The sequence below is a fragment of the Ammospiza caudacuta genome, chromosome 8 (assembly GCF_027887145.1).
Source record: "Ammospiza caudacuta isolate bAmmCau1 chromosome 8, bAmmCau1.pri, whole genome shotgun sequence".
Classification (NCBI taxonomy): domain Eukaryota; kingdom Metazoa; phylum Chordata; class Aves; order Passeriformes; family Passerellidae; genus Ammospiza; species Ammospiza caudacuta.
Window position 1 is genome coordinate 21,564,250 of NC_080600.1, and position 21,584 is coordinate 21,585,833.

The 21,584-nt window shown below is 37.1% G+C and overlaps 2 protein-coding genes across 2 annotated transcripts; one reads left to right on the forward strand and one right to left on the reverse strand.

The window, feature by feature from the left end:
* The first annotated feature begins 21 nt into the window (after nt 1-21).
* Nucleotides 22-4,348, forward strand: FKBP7 (FKBP prolyl isomerase 7). Its single transcript, XM_058809702.1, has 4 exons — nt 22-360; nt 1,665-1,816; nt 3,533-3,666; nt 3,987-4,348. The coding sequence occupies exons 1-4, from the start codon at nt 152-154 to the stop codon at nt 4,146-4,148; spliced, it is 657 nt and encodes a 218-aa protein (XP_058665685.1). The 5' UTR covers nt 22-151; the 3' UTR covers nt 4,149-4,348.
* A 1,667-nt stretch (nt 4,349-6,015) lies between these two features.
* On the reverse strand, nt 6,016-13,373 carry PJVK (pejvakin). The gene is made up of 6 exons (XM_058809886.1): nt 13,163-13,373; nt 10,956-11,151; nt 9,540-9,681; nt 8,706-8,823; nt 7,628-7,732; nt 6,016-6,317 (listed from the first exon to the last, which is right to left on the reverse strand). Exons 1-6 carry the CDS (start codon nt 13,371-13,373, stop codon nt 6,016-6,018), a joined length of 1,074 nt encoding a protein of 357 aa, XP_058665869.1.
* Nucleotides 13,374-21,584: the final 8,211 nt, after the last annotated feature.

Consider the following 21,584-nt stretch of genomic DNA (forward strand, 5'->3'; position numbering starts at 1 on the left):
CGGCCCGAAGAACCGCCCGCCCCGCGGCCGCTGCCGGGGCCGGGCTCGTCCCCACGTCCGGCGCGGCTGAGGCGGAGCGGCGGTGCTGGCTCGGCCCCCGCCCCTCGGCGCGGCGGGGACAGTGCCACGCCGGCGGCCGCCTCGCAGCGACATGGGCCGAGGGCTGACCCTGCTCCTGCTGCCGCTGGCGCTGCTGGCGGCCCCGGCGCGGGCCGAGGGCGGCACGGCGGCAGCGGAGGAGGTTAAGATAGAGGTGCTGCACCTCCCCGAGACCTGCAGCCCGAAGAGCAAGAAGGGCGACCTACTGAACGCGCACTATGACGGATTCCTGGCCAGCGACGGATCCAAGTTTTACTGCAGGTGAGCCCCGTGGCACCGGGCCGGAGGACGCGCGGAGGGCCCTGCCCGGCGGGTGCTTGGCACAGCCGCTCCGCTCCCCCGAACAAGCGGGGCTTGGGGCCCTCCCGGAGTGGGCACAGCTCGGGGCCCGTACTGACCATACCAGCAATAACACTTCACTTTTCCTCAGCCGAGTGTTGAAGGATGCAGTTTCCCTAGAGTCAAACTAGGCAGTGCCTAGGAGTCCTAGGGTCCCTAGGGAGAAACTTCGAGAGCCTGTAGCCCATACCTCGTACGGAGCCCCCGTTGTCAGAGTGGAAAAAAAACCAACATTATGTTGATACTTGCCGTGTTCTGTGCTGTAACCTGTGCAGAAGAACTCGGGCTGGGAGGAGGAGCTCGTGATAGGAATACACACTGACAATTTTAGGCAGAAACTTTTATATAGCATCCACTTCCACATAGTTGGCACTGTGCAGTGCAACCACATCATTATACTGGTCGTTTGCAGCCTTTTTGCCTCGTGCCTGTTGCTGTTTCCCTTCTTGATTTGTTGTGCCGCCCATTTTACTGCAAAGTTATCATTTCATCTTTTTGACTTTGCCTCATCCATCTATCCTCAGGCAATAGCTTAGCTCATTACAAAATCTTGATCCATTCCCCTACTTGTATAATTTAAGAAAAAAACTCAGTATATAGGATAATTCTACATTTAACAGTATCATTTAAGTTGCATTTCTTTGCCTGTTGAAGTGCTGCTGACTGGTACATAGAGCGTTGTTCTCTGGATGTTTTGCTCAGTTGCTGTTCGGTGTAGTGCCCACACTGGGGAGGCCTCGTGTGACCAGAAGCTGCCTCAAGCACTGGCTGCCTGAGCTGGCCGGAGGGGTAGGTGAGCACACAGTGCTGCAGCCAGCATTGCCAGGTTCCCCCAGCGCACGCCTGCACTCCCAGTCCCATCCCATCCTACAGTGTTGTGAGCTACTGAGAATATTTTCACTTTCCAGTGCTCCCCACTTGGAGACTTCCTGCAGTGGCACCTTGTTTCTGGCCTGCAGCGTGCATGGTCAGGAAGATTGGACGTTTTTATAGGAAGTTCAAAAACGAGCTTTTGGTTTTTTTTAAAAAAAGGTTTACCCTTACATATATCAAAATCTCACCTTAAATTACAAATGTAGCAGAAAAAGTATTTATACTTTGTATTCTTGCACTCTTAACATTCTTATGTCCTAATAATCTATGTTCTTACTAGCTGCAACTAAAAGTTATATTTATGATAAAAATATTATGTTAATATTACTCATACACAATTTTTTTTTTAATAGTCGGACGCAAAATGAAGGTCATCCAAAATGGTTTGTTCTGGGTGTTGGACAAGTCATAAAAGGCTTAGATATTGCTATGATGAACATGTGTCCTGGAGAAAAACGGAAAGTGACAATTCCTCCATCATTAGCATATGGACAGCAAGGATATGGTAAAAGTTCTAACTATAAACTTTGTCTTTCCTGTGTTTTTTACCCTTTGAAACATACAATATTGTAAATGTCTGTGAGAACTGGTGCTCCTGTTTGGAGGCAGTGCAGCTGTGCAGCCCCTGCTCATTGCTGTGCAGTTTAGGTAGTCCTGACACAGACCCACACCCAGGCCTTGCAGTTCCCATTTGAACTCAGTCCATGCCACTAAATGTGTTTTCCCAAGTATTGCCATAGTGTGAAGCAAAAGGAAGATTCCCATGAGCAATATCAGCATTATTGTGTTAAAATATGAAATTCCAGTCACATTTCATTATTTGATTGCTACCTGTTTAGCCTTCTAATGAAAATCTACATCTTCTGAGTAAAATGGAATATAATGCAGTGCAATTAATCTAAATAGAAATAATTTGCTTAAAATACTGCTTACATTCTGAATAGTTAATGGCTCTCATTATCACATTACACGATAATTGCAACAGTGCAGTGCATGAAATCTGATTTGAATGTAAGATAATTCAGTGTGCAGATTACTTAAAAAAGTTCCAGTACAAGTTTTATGCAGTGTTTGAGCACTCAAATGTAGATAAATTCAGCTCTGACCTGGGTGTAGGAGTTTCTATGAATGCTCCTTTTTATTCACCAGAGCACTGGTGCTCTGCTCTATAATAATATTTTGGTACTGATGTGTCAGAATTCAATGCATCAGTTTTGTCTTTAATACAATTTCATACAAAAAGGAAAAACACTGATACAAATAAAAACTGTTCTTTAATACTAGTGTTAACTGTTTGTTCCAGGTAGCACTTGAAGGAAGAAGTAGTATTTTCCTACAGCACACCTATCCTCTGTCTCAGCATATTCCTGCATGCTGGGGAAGATACCTGCCTAATCTTGATTAAAAAAAGATGCATGTGACTTTCTAAATCTTTACATGTCTTTCCTTGTTGGTATGTATATTTGTAAACTGCTGGCACTGAATTCTAGTATTGTATCTTTCTTTTATAAGGTATATTTAAATCTTGATTTATATTCAGATGTATTTAATACTACTTTTCTAAAGCATGGAAAGTTAAAACCTTTTGAACTCTGTTATTTTTGCTATGGCTACTTTAGATGAGTAGTGTGATAGTTTTCTTTATCTTCTGTTTACAAACAGTGTAGATTCTTTAGCTTTTCTTCAGTTTATGAAGGATGGACACAAGCTCAAAATTCTGAGGTTACAGTGTCATGCTCACTGGCTTTGGCAGCTTGCATGTTTACATTTTAATTTTACACTGCATGATTTTTTATGCTCTTTAGGCACTATTTTAGACTGCATTGGTTTGTTGCTGTCTCTTTTCAGTTCCCTTTTTTTGCCAGATGCACGATACATGGACCTGTGTTTGTAGGCAGTGCTGGTTTTACATCAGGTGGCAGAAAATGCTTTGATCCAGGAACAAAGAATTCTAACAGTTATTTTCTTAATTCAGAGGCCAGACAAAGTATTCCAGTAGTTTGAAGCTTCTGTGGGGATTTTTAGCAAGTCAGATGACTTACATGCTGTTGCTGCTTTTTGAGATGTACATTTTAAACTGCATACATGTTTTATATATAATATTATTTTACATTATTTTACATACATAAAGTACCTTTTACCATACCTGTGAATTTATCATATATGTGATCTCTACCCACAGTGTCTGATTCCTTAAACACTTTTTTTCTTTTATTCATAGCACAGGGCAAGATTCCACCCAATGCAACACTGATCTTTGAGATTGAACTTTATGCAGTAAATAAAGGACCTCGTAGTGTTGAGGCATTTAATCAAATAGACAAAGACGGTGACAAGAAGCTCTCTGAACTTGAGGTAATACGATACAAATAACTTGAAACAAATAATTTATAAAACTATAGGTGTGGCTGCATCAGTTTTATCTTTACCTGAGCTCTCTCTGCTGCAGCTGATCACCTAAGGTTTCTGTGTGTTTACACAAACTACACTGTGCTGTAGTTTGCTGAAATTTGCTTTAATACATTAGTAAGTCTCACACTTCTGTAGACAAGCCATAGATGTGTCTGCACTGAAATCACAGTACATTACTTGTATACTCCCAGTGTCCTTGAAGATAGCTAGATTGAGTACTGACATAAAAGTCATAATGATTTGACTTTTTTCTTTTGTTCTAGATAAGCCAGTATTTGAAAGAAGAATTTGCAAGAGATGGCAAAAAACGTCATCCTTCTGCCCATGATGAAATCTTAGCTGATATATTTAAGAAGAATGACCATGATAGAGATGGCTTCATATCAGCAAAGGAGTACAATGTCTACCAGCATGATGAACTCTAAGTACTTAAAAAAATCTTTGGCTGTCTTCTGCACACTGAATTCTAAATAATAATACTTTGTCACATAATTTTTGTATTTTTTTTATAGTGGGATCTTTTTGTATCTCTTAAGGTGACTGTAAAAATCTTATTTTTAACATTCAGCTAATAAAACGTGTCAGATGTTTCAAAAGAAAGAAATAAAATTGAGGTACACCATGATCTAATATTTGTGGTTCTTACAACATGTTCCGATCTACAGTATTGCTCACACTACGCAATACTGAGCTCAGTATTGAGCACACAAAAGTTAGAGTAATCTTTGACATAGCTGGAATATAACTGCTGAACACTTCTAAATCCCCTCTAAAATAAAAAAGGAAAATCTCAATCCCCTGTGAAATAAAAAGGGAATCCCAGGAATATAACTCTTAGACCCCTGCAGGCTCCAGGCCTAGCTTCTTGAGGAAAGGCAATTTGCAGCAATTCATTATAAAAGGCCTTAAAATCGGCCAACTCTGCTTATGGAATGTTAAGATAAAAACAAAAATGTTTTTAAAACAAAAGAACCTCTTGGATGTAATATTAACAAGAAGAATTTGGTGTTGAAGAAAAAGCAGTATTTTGAGTAAGTGTTTTAAACTTTGACTTAGTAAAATCATGATGTTAGCCAGTTTATTCAGCAGCACCAAGTTAAAAATCTACACGATCATAATTTAATTGAATGAGGTTGAAGATGATGGAAGATGCTGTATATAAACATAAGTAATTAATTATTTGAACATCATTCTGGTTTTCCTCACTGGAAAAATGCAAAGAAGTAGGAATAGTTAGTAGGCAGTACTTGTATCTGTTAACTGTTCTGCTTGTGCAGAACACATCATACCACTCATGTAACATGCTTAACTCTTCTCACATGAAAAGCAATGGCTGTATTCATTTCAACATGTAATAATGAGATGTACACAGTGAAAGTGGCAGCACAAGTGAAAAAGCTTCCATACCTAGGTTATCCTTGAAATAATTTTAAAAGGTATAAAAAGGTTTTTTGCTCTGCCAGTGTAAAACAGTGTGGTGAGAGGTTTAACAGCACCCTGCCCCACAGCCCAGTCCTAGCCCTGGACACAGATCTGTGGTGTTCCAGTCCTCAACAGACTCAATTTTCCTTGGATGCACCTGTGAAAGACATTCACCCCTGAAGTCTTGCTGGAGTGAGCAGTTCCATTATTTTCATAAGCTTCCAAAACATTTTCTGCTAAGCAGTTTTTTTTCTGAGCACATAAAAGAAAGTCAAGAGCAGCTGTGACATAGAATCCAACTGCAGCAGGTAAACTGGCTGGTACTTTTTCATAATTAAACAAACTTGATATTCAGCAACAGCACCCTAATATGAAGCTCCCATCCATAGTTCCAGTTGTTCCCTTTTGTAACTGAAACATTAGACTGAGCTAAGTTTTAGCATGTTTTTTAATCTGATACTTCAATTAAACATTCATGAGAACACTAAATTATTAACAAATATTCTCATTTAACCATCATATGCCAGTGTAGAGAAAGGCAACATTTTGGGGTTTAACAACAAGTTTGTGTAAACAACTTTAAGTTCTAGCATATATTCTGACATTATGAAAATACTATTTAAAAGTATGTTTTTCATTATCATGATAATGAGAAGGTTCTAGGAAAAACAGCAATGTCAGGAAATTCGTGTGCATTCTAAAGTAGAAGTCATTGACTGCAAAGCACAGAATTTGAAGAAAACAGTGTAATAAAATGTTTTGCACTTTCACTGTTTTGCATGTCACAATTGGAGACATATTTGCTAACTCTGAAAAGTTTGTGGCACAGTTATGCCCATGTCTGTGATAACAGGCACTTACCCAGATCAGTTACTTCATTCTCTTATGCCAGAGGTCAAAACAGGGCACGGCATGCAGTCGAACATACTTCTGTCCATTAAAAGAACACTCCAGGCATCCATAGACTGTCTCCCTTTTTGAACTTCCCATTCCACAGAGGACACAGGGGCCTTTGGGGATGTTGTTATTAAGTAAATTAATTCGGATATGAGAACCGTCTCTGAGATAGCTTGTAGAGAGATCAGTCATGCTTGCAGCTTTTTCATAATAATCTGTAAAAAGGTCCTCCAAGTAAGGATCAGAGTTAGCAACGATTTCCACTACTCCTTTATCTGAAAAAGAACACACAAGGAAAAGAAGCAGTATTTTGTTATAATACTATGATTTGTTGCTTAAAAAAATATCAGTTTAATGATAGAAATAACAACTGATGCACAAAACTGTTCTAAGCATGCCATATAGATTGCTTCCCATCAAAAACCCTGTGTGATGAAAATTTTTCTTCAACTTCACTTAAGACAGCGAAAAAAACTAGAATGTTTTGTATATGACCTATGTAATTATATTTTTAGAAATATACCTAAAAGGTTGGCATGCAGCAGGCTTCTGAGAAATTGGTGCAAAGTCAAACCACAGTGTACTTCCTTGTTTCTATTTTTGCATTTCTAGTTTTATGTTCTAAACATTGTAAATTCACTTTTATTTCCTATTATTTACAAAAAAATCCCACTACTACTTAATATGTTTAGAAAACTCAGAGGACTCCTTGTTAACCTCCTAGCAGATTTCTGAGGATCCAGATGTGCCAGGTAGGAACCTTTCCTTCTCTCTTCAGGGACTTACTAGATTGAGTGAAGGACGTTTAGGCAGCTACAGCTCCTGAGATGTATCATACCCACTGAAGATGTATTCCCCTTGTGTGGACTGCAGCAGCACTGAAGGCTTGGTCCATGAAAGTCCTTTGATCAAGAATGGACTACAGTGGAGGAGGAACACCTAATCACAGCATTTTTGGGACATGTTTACTGCTCAGCATTTATCTTCACACTCAGATCTGCAGATTTCCAAAGTACTTGGAATAAGGAGTGTTATAAGTTTAAGATCTTAGTCTAAAGCTGCATACAGGGATCTGCATTTTTGTTGGATGCTATGTTGATATTAGAATGAAAAAAGAGGACTGTGATGGTATCCTGTCACGGGAACATAGTGCCTAAGGAGTACATTCAATTATTGCAGTTAATATTGTTTGATATTTAAAATTACAGCTTTTGCCTTCAACTATTACTATAATTATAATTTGTATAATATGAGCTGTAAATGGCAAACACATGAAATAGGCTCAATGTTATGCTAGCTGTGTAATTACTCACTACCAGTTTACCAACAGCCATACGTTTTAATATCTTTAGAGTTTAATGAACAGATTTGTTATTTCTGAGAGACAGGTTCCCAAATGTAAATTTTAATAACTCTATAATCATTTCAATACATAGAAATAGAATTTCAATTCATTTCAATAGAAATTGAGAGGTTCATTTTGCTTCAAAATTTTTTTCTTTAAACATTCATCTTGGACAGAAATTAAAGAAGCAGAGGTACACTTTTAAATAAGACATTTGTGTATAAATATCAAAAGTCATACTTCGATGAAACAGATTATTCTTTAATCTCCTGAATTTGGTCAGTGAAGATGATCCAGATTTCTCTCTTTCAAATCCTCCTTTTGCAATTGGAGTCACACAGAGTTCTGCAAAAATGAAAAGTTTTTAAAAGGACTAAATATAAAAGCCATAATTGCACAACAATTTAATATGCTTTCTAATCAATAAAGTTAACAGTGATTAAATTTAGCTTTGCTAATGTTTTTAATGGCTAGTATAACTTTTTAGTACAAGTCTGCACACAGTAGTAGCTCACAGAATCAAGTAACACAGATTTGATGGTAATTTTTAACTGTTGGTGGCTTTCAATTAAAATCCTCAGAGCCTGTTTTGGTTCATACACAAATTACGGCCATGTTAAGGGGTCAGGACAGTCAGTAGCATAACAATGGAAGCCCTGGTTCTGAAGGACAAACATTTCTGTAGTTTTACTTGAAAGTAGAAATGAAACATTGTAAGCAAGGCTGTGAGTTCTGTACTTACCACTTTCAGTACAGAATTCTATCCATAACTTGAAAGAAATACTTTAAAGTAAAATCTATGCTATGCAAATTTTTTATTTGTTTCCAATTGCTGCAATTAATTCCACCTAAATAGCTTTAGATATTTATATGTGCAAATGATGCATCAGACTGAAATTAAAGCCCCAACAGAAAAAAAGTTACTAGTTTAGAAGTTCTGTACACTTTTTTCTTCACTTGTACATTTGTACTTGCCTATTTTATGCAAAACTTATCAGATAGTCTCAGAAACCTGTTCCTCACCAGCTAGAAATATAGCTAAGTGGGGCTTTTTTTCCATGCAACCACAGAATTTAAAAAATACCAAGTCTAACTTTTAAGAAATGTTCCCACAGCAGACTATTTTCTTCTAGCACCTGCCTCGTTTTCTTTGCAAGCACCATTTCTGTCAGAATGTCAGAATACTTATGTGCATAAAATTAAAACATCCCATTGTATGGGATCAGGGCTTCTGTATACCAAGAGCAATGAAACAGCTTTTAAAACTTAGATCATTATAAACAATAGCAGTAATGAGACAGTAATTCACATCACTTACCGAAATTACCATCCAAATGAATGTAGAGCTCAAATACACTAAAAGCAATAGTTGTATGTGCAGGAAAAACAATGGCTTTGTCCCGCCCTTTAGAATTCTGATCTTCAATTATGTGAAACTATAATTTAGAGAAGGATCCAAAGATAAAAACATTACAAATTGAAACGAATAAATAAACAAAATACAAATCTTAACTTCATATATTGAGAATTATAATGTCAGGGGGAAACTTTGAAGATCAAATTTCACAACTGAAGAATTTTCTATTAACTACTTTGCATTTTAATAAATTTTGATACAGAGAGAGTAATTTGCATCACTTAGTGAAAATTATGTGAATGATTTATTAGTACTAGAAAGAGCAAAGTTAGAAGACTTGTAAGTTTAATTATTGAAATGCATCGAGGGGGAAGGGGGAGGAAGAGCATAAGACAGGGAATAAGATGCCAACCCTTCAAATAATAACCTGAAATTCCAATGTGCTACAGAAGATGACTGTAATAATGAAATAATAATGAAAGAAAGGTTATACATTTATTCGAAAGTCAAACTAAGAAGTAGTAAATTCCACTTTTTTGCTGAGGCTTTACCCCAGGCAATGGCTCATTGTCTAGCCATCTTTTCATGCATTTCCCATCCCTCTGTCATATAAGTACTGCTAACAAAAGACCAACTTTTAAACCACTTTACATTAGTACAATAATATAGATTTACTTTAGATTTTTTTATGAGCTTACATTCTAAAAACACAATTAAATCAAACCATAAAATTTATAATAATGACCTTTTTATGCTTGATCATTTGAGTTACAGAACTTTGTCAAACATATTTACCCTCATTGTCTCTCCACGCATTCCAGTATGGACAGTTAATGAGCACTGCCTTGTAGTTCGAATACTTTCCATGACCACACACAAAATTTCCATCCTACTTTTTCTTGATTGATGGACTAGACAATGATCAAAGTTTATTTTTCTAAAATCAAGAGGGAGGCAGGAAGGAAATTCAGACATAATTAGCAGTTTACAAAGCAGCTAAGTAACTTTAAATCAGTAAATAAATCACCATAATGTCTGTTTCATAGCAGTAAAACAGCTGACCAAGGAGATCTCTGGAAACTTAATATTGGTTTTCACTGTTTGGGAACAGAACTAAGAAATTCAAGGAAAGCCAGTATTCTACAAATATTAGAGAAGATACCTGGGACACCCTGGAAAATTCAAAGCCTGTTCATCTGACTCTGGTTTTAGTGCCATTAACTGAAAGAAACCTATATCACTTATAAACAGTACTGAACAATCATGAAACAAGTGACTGTAGAATTTCTACAAACAGTGGCAGTTAGTTTTATGACACTGAATCTTTTTTTCAGAAGACTAGGTCCTTTTCCCTCACCCCCATTTATTAATGATAACATTTGGAGGTTGCAAATAAACTAGGAAAATAGAGAAGGAGAGGTTACAGATAAAAAATGGCATGCACTTCTTGGTAAATACCAACAAGGTAAAAATATATATTTGCAAATGCCAAATGTTGCATCATGCATAGTAAATGATTTACTGGGATGCACTGCTGGGATTCACTGGGATGCCATTGTTACCAAGGGATAATCTTTGAAATATAAAAAAAAGAATTACCCCTAGAATTAGTCACACCATATTTCTACACATTTGACATCTGTGCTAGCACCACAGGAAACAAGAAGTTCATTTTCAGTCTCCACAACTCAACAAGAATGTTGGTAGAAGAGACTTGATTTAAAGAAAAGTCACAGAAGGTTATGAAAATTTAAGTAGATAAACCTATTTTGCATTTTGCAGAAAAGGCAGTGTAATAACTTCATAAAACCTCAAATTACCTACAATGGCAATAACACATATGGCTCTCTAGTTCATCAAAGGCAAATAAATCCTATTTCTGGAACCTGAAGTTAGGTAATGTTATTCAAAGTAGGTTTCAAATTTTCAATACTATGGTATAACACGATAGGAGTTTTGATGGACTCTTTCTTTTTTTTTCTTTTTTTCCTGAGACATGCACTGTAATTCAAAGAATTCAGAAAAATTTTACAGCCTGTATTATACAAGTCATGTGTCTAATCCCAGTGATCCAACCTGATACCCTTGAAAATATCAGATGGCGACTGCTACTGATTGACTAAAAATAATCAAAACCTAAGAACTTCAGACTTGCAGCCTAACTGTATGAAATAGAATTACGGAAACAGAAATCAAAACACAGAATACAACCTTGTAGTAAGTTCTCTCAGTAATGTTGGTACTTCAACTTCATGTTTGGTCACTATGCCAAATGAAGCTTTAAAGGCAATAGAATCTGATCCAGCTACATCAAAACCAACATCATTCATTATCTGATTTCCTCTTCTGCCATTAAGTGAAACATCTGATTTGTCTTCATAGTTGAGCAACTGGTAAGACGAGACACCTGAGTGAAAGAAGATAACCTTTGTGTGATGATGAAAAGTCTGAACACAGTATTTTCACATAGCCAGAATAAATGGTACTATTCCTACTGTGCTTAATCATTTTGATATGAAATTCAGAGCTACACTGAGCACTTGTTTATTGATGTTACTTCTGATGATTGATGGAAAGAGTACATGAGAGTCCTGGGTTTGAATAGAGCTATTTTCAAATTTCTGTATTCATCATTATTCTCCTCGAGTACTTCCACCTGTAACTATGATGCTGATACAAATAAACCAGACATGAGGTGTTTTGGCTCTAATGACAAAGGCTCTGAAACCCAAAATAACTCAGTGGAGGCCACACAGAATATTACAACTAGGAATAAAATGAAAGCCACTGTATAAAAAGTATTAAGGAATTCTGAATTCTGTCTAGATGCTATACAAAGACCCTAAATTTTCTTCATTTTTGCAGTACATGAATGAGACATGGGTCTGCCAGTAACATTAACTCTGCCTAGGGACTATGCCACTTTATTTTGAAGGAAAATAGCAGATTAATTCTGACTCATTTTGCATTCAATTATTGTACAACCAAAGGTGTTACCAAAGCACCTCTACAAAAATGTCTTTATAATATCAAATACATTTCCATTACAATAACAGAAAAAATGCTAGAACACATTGGTTACCAAATTAAAATGAACACAGGGATTAGATTTCTAAATACATCTAAGAATCTGTGTTTTACTCCTTTTTTTGTTTTTAATCCTTTGAAGATATTAGGATAAGCTGACATTGTGAAGTCATCTACTGTGAATCTTGTTTGTGTTTATTTTTGACCAAAAAGAATGTTAATATATTTTTTCATCATTCTAAAAGGATTGAAAATGCTTGTCTTTGTCACATAAAAAAGGAAATTCAATTACAAACCTCCTTGCTTATGTTAAAGGACTTTCTTAATACTTTCTGCACACGACATTTAACCTTTACAGAAAAGACTTGTAAGGTTTTGTGAGAATTTTTAATGAGATTTTGCAACCTTTTTCTCAGACTTTTTGATGAGATTTTTGATTTTTTTTTTCATTCAAGACAAGCCAGCTGACTTCTCCTGAATGTAAGACATAGGATTAAAATTTTTCTTATCATGCCTGTGTCCTGAAATCCCCTCTAATGGGATCAAGGGGTATTTCCTGTGCTTATCTTAGTTTGTCTTAGTAGAATTTTTAACTGATGCATTTGTTGTGCAAGTAAAATCATCAATAATTTAACCAAAATTAACATTAAAAAAAATAAAGCAATGAAACTGTTTTGAGAAAATCTGTAGACATGAATTACACACTTTTCAAAGGAATGTACAGGAAGATACAGGCCATATAGTGCAATTTTGCAATTCTTAATTCTATTAGAATCTCCTCAAAATTTACACTATGGCATAGAAAAAGGAATTTAAAAACCAGTTAAGCTCTTTAAGTACACCACACAGATTGCAAATGTGGAAAAAGTCTTATGAAAATCCATTTACACCAGTCAGATGTAATAGATGTTTTCAAATGCTTCTGCCTGTACAGAGCTCAGTTCAGCACCAGGGACTGCCAGCATGGAAGAGCTGTGGAACTGATTCTTAAAAGTGACTATACAAACAAAGGGTACATTTCTAAACAATTTTTATGTAAAAATTAATCAACATACATCAGTACATCTGTCAGGAATTGGAGGTTTGTGGGAAAAAAAAAAAAGAGGCTTAACTGAATTTGTTTAATACTAGTTCAGAAAATATCAATGCTTTTTAATAAAAATTACTTTTTTTTTTTTGCTCTTTTTCTAGAAAGTCCTTTTTCCCCCCTTTTCTCTTACCATTTTGATTTGTATTTTTTTTCTTAAATATTTATTACATGACTAAGCTAGAAAAATGTTACTACCCATTTACTAAGGAAACATCATCCTACCTGCACAGTTTAGACTATGTTCACTATGTCTACTAGGAAACATGCATTTTTCCACTTTGAAAACAGATAAAAATCTTACCTGCAGAAATTTCTTTCTCCCCTTGAAGAATGTCTTTTAATGTGAAAGGTGTTGAAGCAAATTTAGATTTTTTCGAAAGCAAACATTTTCTTTTTTTAATCACAAGGCTCAGAGGTTGGTATCTGTCAGCTTCACTGAGGCTGGGCACGGGAACTAATCTTCCTCCATCACCAACCTGTTTAACGAAGTTTTTGGTTGCAGCAGCAAACATATTATGACATTTGTAATGATAAAAATAGAAAACTCTGTATCAAGTGTAGCTTCCAGATATCGAGCCCATGTTCAATTCTTCTTATATTGTTCTTGCAAACAAATGCTTTGGGAAAAAAAAAAATCTGTCAAACTGCTTTTTTTTTAGACTGAGTTATATCTCACTTTTAAAGAATCAACAGCATCTTAGCTACTGATATTCTATGGTGTACTACTTGAGACTTCTCTCAGAGACCTTCAGTTAAGCTCTCTAATTCTGCATGATGAATAATGAATCAACAGTGTAAACTGAGAGGGAAATGGCGCCTTTTTCTTGGCAGTTCATTGCCACCCTTTAAAAGACAAAATTTACTGTCATAGAAACAGAAATCTAACTTCCATAACCCTCAACTTCCCGCTAGGAGCTCCTGGTGTACTGCTGTTTGTTGGGTCCTGGCTGCCGCTGAATTCTGGTGTTTTAGCAGCACCAACAAAGCAGCCCAGGCTGTTCTGGGGGCACTGGAGTCGCAGCTGCTGAGCGCTGGCGGCTCTGCGAGACGGTGTTGCCTTTCACAGCGCTGCCGTGCCCTGCCTGCCCGGCAGAGCTCGGCTGGGGCCGAGTGCTGCGCTGGCCCCAAGCGTGAGAGCAGAGCGGGCTGGGGGCACGGGGAAACACCGGTGGGCTCTCACTGTTTGTTGTTAATCTCCTGTGACTCAGCTGTCTGTCACCACAGGGCTAGGCTTGAGCTGCATGCATTTAGCTCGGGCTACTGAAAACCTCATTCAATTGTGAGAATGATGCAAAACAATAAAAGTAAAATGGCAGAAAGAAGTGACCGTACTGATAGAGGAATGAGGAGCAACTCAAGAATCCAAGATATAAAGCCCCAGTGTAAAAAGACAGAAAATTGTAAAGAGAAGAAAGACAGACAGTAGAGAGCACTGTGGAGGATCTGTGAGGGAGGCAGAAGCAGCTGATCCACCCTCATGTAAACAATTACTTGATTTTCTAGTGAGGCTGATGAACACAGAACTGGCTAAACCTTACAGGTCTTCTTCCAGAGACTCCCTTTGCAGTTACAGTATGTAAAGCATCAGGCTTGTAAAGTTACTCTTCAGTAGTTGTTGTTACCTCCTTGCCAGGTAACAATTGGTTCGATTGGCTTTTTTTCTGAAGCAAGGTTTTTATGTGAAAGTATCTTAAGGATTGTTTTTATAATATGAACACTTATTAAATATTTATCATGTGTTAATACTTCCATAATATTTTTAAAAGTTCAGAGTATCAGAAAATCCAACAAAATGGCCAAAAGAGGGCATTACTTCAGCTATCTTAAGATGAAAGGAAAGGCTGCTAGACCGTTCTGCTTACTCTAGAGGGTGCTGAAAAATCAAGTCAGGTTATATATAGACTTTGAATTGAAAGCATGGGAAAGCCTGCAGTTAATTCTGGCTGTAATTCATACTACACTATCTGAAAAACCTTGTACATATTTACTCAATCAAAACACATTAACAGAACTGAAAAGCTTTCAAAGGGAAGAAATGTCTAAGGGAACTCTAAAATGAAAATTGCCTGTTGATCCTTGGTTTAGATTAATCCTGTATATATATGTTTGACAGGATACTATTTTTCTACAAATTGTTAAGACCAGCTGGCACTGTTTATTCAACATGCATTTGTATTTTTCTTACTCACTATGTGGTCATAGATCATACTCAGTGTGATCTAGCTCTAATTTTGATCATGAATATTTTCATTTGAAATGTTTACGTGCTATTCCTGTTACTCTAACACCCTATAATCCATCATAAATGCTTCAGCAGATGTTTGTGCTGTCCTCATGCCACAGATCAGAGAACAGGAGTCTGAGCACAGGGACATTGCCATGATCTGAAAATGTTCACTAATTTTGCACATCCAAGTGAAGAAACATAAGGTATTTCCCTGCTCCTCCAGCACTAGACACTTTTCTACTTGGCACACCAGTGTGCTTTATGAACTTCCAGCATTTTTGCAGCTAAGGTGTGCTCTCATTTTGGGCAACCAATTAACTAAAACCACTTAATTTCCAAGTGCATAGGTTAGGCCTGAGTCACCACTGGAATAAAAAAATCTTGCCTTGTCTTGCTAAATCATGCAGATGAAAATCCTCACTCACATTTGCTCCCTGGGGAGGATCTGGGCTGAAATGTTCCATTGCCCTCAGCACAGAGCCACACAAGGGCACTGGTGAGGCTCCCCTCTGCACAGCCCTCCACAGAAGAGCACGGGGACTTCTCCAGCCTGATCACCTTCCCCTGGAGGGAAGAGCAAGAGAGGTTATTTCCTACACAAGATCTGCTGTGTTTTTTCAGAGGGGGCGTTAGCCATGAAGTAGTAACATAACAAGTATTAGCTATATGGAGTTGAGAATATTTTATGCCTAAATACTGTATTTTTTTTCCTCACATCATATTTGTATAAAAACATGGAGATTTTTTAAGAGTAAAACCTAGAGGACAATCCTGCTCTCTGCATGGTGTTGGAAGATGCAGTTAAAAGATAATTCCATAATGATTTTTGGTTTAATATTAGATAGTTATCCTACATTATCCCTTGCAGGAATGTCTGTCACCTGTAATTATAGTGTCTAAAGAGGCATTTATAATGTGATCTAAGGTAGTGCAAACTAGACATTTGTCCAAGGAACTTCAAATGTGGAATTACTTCATTATTTTCAATCCAGACATCTTAAACCATTTGTAATCCACTTGAACTGATCTGACTTTAATTTATTTCTTGTCACAGTCAACCATATCATAAGATTAGCATGATTAAGCAGTCAATTGAAGGGAGAAAAGAAATCTTAAGTGCTAACTGACTGGATAAATGTAGTTGATGTTTCACTTGAAAGGATTAAACCCACAATCTACACCAAATTATGCTGGTAATTTGTTTAATATCTTCTTAGTGTACAAAAGGATGCCATCAGTTGCCAGATCTCCTGATACAGGAGATACAGGAGTGTATCATGTACACTTCAAGTGCAATTGAACTGCATTACATTTACCTGCATCTCTGCAGAAGAACAAGTGCAAGAATTTAACATATAAAAAACAGCAAAAGAAAATGCGACTGAAAACATTACTCACAAAATTCTGTAACTTTCCAGCACACGGCATGAGTATTTCCCTAGAAACACAGGATCTGAGCAATACAGACTCTGTTAGATTTCAGGAGGTAACAAACATAACATTTTATGGGATAAAATATGCTTCTAATTACATACACACTTTTTGGGTTTTTCCAACAACTTGAGTGGGTTTAACAGTACTTGGGGGTTTTTTTTGTTTGTTTGTTTGTTTTGGTTTGGTTTTTTGAGGTGGCATTGTCTAGAAATTCTCATGAGCAAAACCAGCCAGTTTAATACCATAGCTTACATAACTTCAGAGCTCCTGGAATACAAATTCTGGTGCTTGTTTTATATGCTCTTCTACAGACTTACCTTTCAGGTTCCAGACCTTTGTTCACGGACATACAGATTACTTAATCTATGTTTCATGTGTCCATCTTTAGAGTGCATGAAATATCCCAGCTTTTTCTTGTTTGTAATTGCCCCAGTATGAATGGCAATATTTCCAATGGGGAGATGGATGTGTTAACTGTGAAGCCTTTACTAAAAAGGAATGCAAAGTAGTCCTCCAGGGACAGATATGCCGAGGAAGTGTGTCTGCATTTACACTTACCACCTGTGAGAAGCAGGCACATCTTTCAGCTCTCAGCCTGGCAACCGACAGCATCTTTTTGCTCATTAAGAAGATATTAAACAAATTACCAGCATAATATGGTGCAAATTTTGGGTTTAATCTTTTCAATACCAGCTCAGTTTATCCAGTCAGTTAACACTTAAGATTTCTTCTCTCCCTTCATCTTCCAGCTTTCAACTGTTACATAAACATTACTGTATACAACAAAGCTACTTTCATCATGTAGCATTATTAGCTTGTGAAGAAAAATCTGGAAAAGAAACAAGCCAGTGTGACCTAAAGTAAACTGTTTAATACTTCCTTTCCTTTGAAGGATGCTTCCCAAATGGCTAAAAAAATGAATTAGGAAACTAGATGAAGATATATTCTTGTCTTGAAAGCATGAAAAGGAACAGGCTGAATAAACATAGAGGTGATTATGAAAGAGGATGCTGAATTCTTGCATGCCCTACAAACACTGATTTAATTTTGTCTGTTTATAAATATTCTGTATCCAAAGATCTGAGAGTGCTTTGTACTAGTAATAATCAGCCCTTGCAGTATCCTTCCCTGAGAAGTGACACATTTAACCGGCATCTGTCAGTGGGTGTGCTTGTGTGAGAGGACAGCTTTGTGGGCTTGCCCATCCACCTGTATGAGGATGTAGAACTGTAGATGCTGCTGTGCCACTATATCTGAAGAAAAGTTACAGAACAAAGGATTTGTCTGCTACGTTATAACTCACATTGTCCATGCTAAGCTGTCTGATGGGTACTGGTACAGTTACATCTATATAAAATTTCCCTCAGTCATAGACATCTTGTTCCTTGCTGCTTCTCCTTATGTTTTAAACTGAGCAGCAGGACTGCTTTTATTTTTGGCATTGACACCAGCTGTTCTGTGATACTGGGCAATTAACCTCTATGAAACCTACTGCATGTGGCTGTGCCAATGTGTCACTTCTCAGGGAAGGATACTGCAAGGGCTGATTATTACTAGTACAAAGCACTCTCAGATCTTTGGATACAGAGTATTTATAAACAGACAAAATTAAATCAGTGTTTGTAGGGCATGCAAGAATTCAGCACCCTCTTTCATAATCACCTCTATGTTTATTCAGCCTGTTCCTTTTCATGCTTTCAAGACAAGAATATATCTTCATCTAGTTTCCTAATTCATTTTTTTCACATGCCTGTAGGCATAGATTAATAAATCAGTGCAGTTTCCAGATACTAAACATTTTAACAGACAGGTGACATAAAAATTCTTGTCACCAAACAAGAAAAGTAGCCTGATATTATTATTCTAGGTCAGCTGATTTAAGTGAAGTCAGCTCTTGAACTAGAACTGAAGAATGGATCTGCTTTTCTGCTCTTGAATTTCTTTGACTGCTAAAAGTAATGCAAGGCCCTTAGAAGTAACTTACTTAGAGAAGAACTTAAAAGACAATTAACACCTTAAATTTTATCAGTTGAAAGAAATAACCCAACATATTCACCAGAATTTACAGTCCACCTACAGTCCAACAAGTAACCTTTTGAGAATGTTTAATTATCATTTTTTCCTTCACTGACTTGTCAAAAAACCTGCTCAAGAAGCCTAGGGTGCTTGTGAAATTTGAGCTAGTAATTAGTGTCTTTTCCTTACCAAAGGAAATGTAGCCAGACACTCGTCAGTGAGAAAAGCAACTACATATTTGGTTTTGCTTTGGAACTTATCCTTGTAAATACAAACATAATCCAATGTAGTCTCATCACAGGCACAAAGCATCTTCACAACAGATTAATGTCTGTAACATGCATTTATGCATACCTTTTTTTTCCTGAATTTTTATAATATAGAACTATTAATATGCACTTGGGATATAGATATGGGATATACAACCTAACCTGTGTCTTTATATACTCTAAGTTAAATCTTAGACATAGCTCTCAGAAATAAAAATGACAGTCTAAATAGAATACATTCCATTTGCTGCCCTTGAGTAAAATTAGACTCACTACTCAATCAAAATAGAGCACCTTCTCAGCTAGCCCCTGGTACTCTGGGTTTGGATAATATTTTAGTTTAGTTTCTTTTAACCTGACTTAGTAATAATTACTTACCTGAAAAATAATTTTCCATTTTGAAGTGCAGTGTTTTTTTAACATTTAAACCAACTTAAATATTTAGTAAGACCATAAGCACTTGAAGAACCACGCAGATTGCTATGTTGCTGTGCAAAAATGCAATGTATCATCATATCAGAACAGATTTTTGTACCAGCAGTGGAACTTGGAACAGCTTTCTGTGGGCAACTCCTTTAGCTGAGTCAGGATGAAATCCTGTCAATAGCTTCCCACACTGTCTCACTTCACCACACCACAGCGCCTACATGTTTGTGGCTGTGAAGAAGCATCACCTGTCTCCTGCTTAGATTAAACCTAAACATGTAATTTACTTTCATACCTGAAGTAATAGTTTTGATGCTAAATTAGGTGTCAGGTTGCTTGTGCCGCCTCTCAGGCCTCTGGTGCTCTATTCCCAAAAGCTTGCTATGTTGATGTTTTTACCATTTAAATAATGACATAAAACCTTTGACACTTCACTCATGCACAGTAATTTTGCTGAGTCACAGCCATCCAAAGCATTCAGAGCTGAAGGACAGATCTCTGCTGGACAAAGGCGAAAGCAGAGCTGAGTTTCACTCGCGGAATGGTTTAACAGGGAAAAAGCTCCTAGTGGGCCCTTCCCACAGAGCACGGGTTTGGACAAGATGTGTGCTGTGACACAAGACAGAAAGCGCTGCCATTCATGAAAAAAGCCTTTTCCCTTCCTTTGCAATTGCTTCCACTCAGGCAGCATTCCAGGCTGTTTGAACACTTGTTCTTTTTACAATGCCAAGAAATAACAAAAACCTCAATTTCTCCTCCCAACCAAATTCTTATTTTTCATTATGCTTTCATTTTAAGGGCTGAGTAGCTGACAAGAACACATAATGGAAAAACCTCAAAATCCCACATACTTCTATTTTTCCAAGAGGCCAGACAGGGTGGGTGTCAAGTAATTATTTTTTTTCTTTCATTTCCACTTTTTTCAAATCTATTAGAGAACGTCAGGAACAATTTTTTCTACACCGTCTCTCAAAACTTGAGAAGCTGCAAGCTCCCTTTAATCACAAAGAAAAAACTGAATTGAAAAAAAAAAGAGGGAAAAGGCTCTTATCAGCTGCAATATGAAGATATAACTAGGAACTGCCAAAAAGAAAATTACGTTCTTTGAGACTGCATTTGGTAGTTCCTGACAGATGTAAAGAAACTGCACAGAAAATCACATAGGAAAAATTTTATAAAAATATTCCTGCAGTGAAAAAAGGTTAGAAAGGAAAAGCCACCATTTCAGTGCTTTTGCTACCACTATCACCCACCTCTTCAAAATCAATCTGTAAAATATATATTAAGAATTTTATGATTAATAATCAATTGATCTAACTAGTTACAAATAGTTTATTCAAGAACCATTGCCTCAAGTGTTTCTTGTATTAATAAATCAGAACACAGATGACAGCAGTTTAAACAGTGTACATTGAGATTTATTAGAACAAGCACTAATAGCAGCAGTGTACAGAGTGATGGAGACAATGTACTGTATGCACTGAACAATAGTAATTATACAATTGCACTTCTTCAGAGATCTATTAGAAAATGCTTTTCAGTAAACAGTTTCCCAAATCTAGCATTGTTTGTATTTGCCTCTGAGGAAAAAAAAATACAAAAAATATGCTTTATCTTTTTCTTTTTGGTAAGGCATTAGCAACATTCATTGGCAGGCTACACAAGTCATTTGTACATGCATTATCCAATTACACTGCAACAGGTAAAAAGAGCATCATGTTTCCTCAAAAATTAGAATTGTGTGTATGCTTTGGACACAATATCCTGGAAAATCTGACTTAGCCTGAAGGAAACAGATGACATCTTTTGTTACATTTTAGAGCACAACAAAAACTATAGCATAGCCAAATTCACTTTTTATTTCCTACCAGAAGCTGTAGGACCTCCTTTAGTTGGAGTTGGTATTATGGGTATCGTGTATACCACATACATCACTGGAATAAAGTCTTTGTTATTATTTCTTGTTTACTCTTCCCCCCACTACCACCTCCCTGAATGATGTGGCCAAAGGATGCTCAGCTGTAATCAATATTAACTACTGAATGAGCCTGGGCTTTATTGCATGAGAGGTAGTCAGTGTGAGGCCCCATCTGTTCTCTGGATTACTACAACAGTACGTTCAAAACCAACTGACAAGTGCAAAGACACAGAATAAGTGTTGCAGCTGCATTACATGGAAACTTAAAACTGTTTTATTACTGCTCTTTTCTGGCTAGGTTTAATCTCAGAAGTGGCCAGAGAACTCAAATACCAAAAGAAAGCAATTCTATGTATGTGCTGAAGCCTAGACGGAGAGAGGCACTTTCTCACATTCATCCTTTTCTGGGCTAAGATAAAGAGCGTGCTCTTCG

What these genes read in the sequence shown, in the direction of transcription:
- FKBP7 (XM_058809702.1), top strand. Translation starts at nt 152, where the DNA reads ATGGGCCGAGGGCTGACCCTGCTCCTGCTGCCGCTGGCGCTGCTGGCG. An exon ending in GGATCCAAGTTTTACTGCAG is followed by an intron (nt 361 to 1,664) that starts GTGAGCCCCGTG and finishes TTTTTTTAATAG; the next exon opens with TCGGACGCAAAATGAAGGTC. An exon ending in ATATGGACAGCAAGGATATG is followed by an intron (nt 1,817 to 3,532) that starts GTAAAAGTTCTA and finishes TTTTATTCATAG; the next exon opens with CACAGGGCAAGATTCCACCC.
- PJVK (XM_058809886.1), bottom strand. Translation starts at nt 13,373, where the DNA reads ATGTTTGCTGCTGCAACCAAAAACTTCGTTAAACAGGTTGGTGATGGA. An exon ending in GGAGAAAGAAATTTCTGCAG is followed by an intron (nt 11,152 to 13,162) that starts GTAAGATTTTTA and finishes TCTTTCACTCAG; the next exon opens with GTGTCTCGTCTTACCAGTTG. An exon ending in CTGAGAGAACTTACTACAAG is followed by an intron (nt 9,682 to 10,955) that starts GTTGTATTCTGT and finishes TCTTGATTTTAG; the next exon opens with AAAAATAAACTTTGATCATT.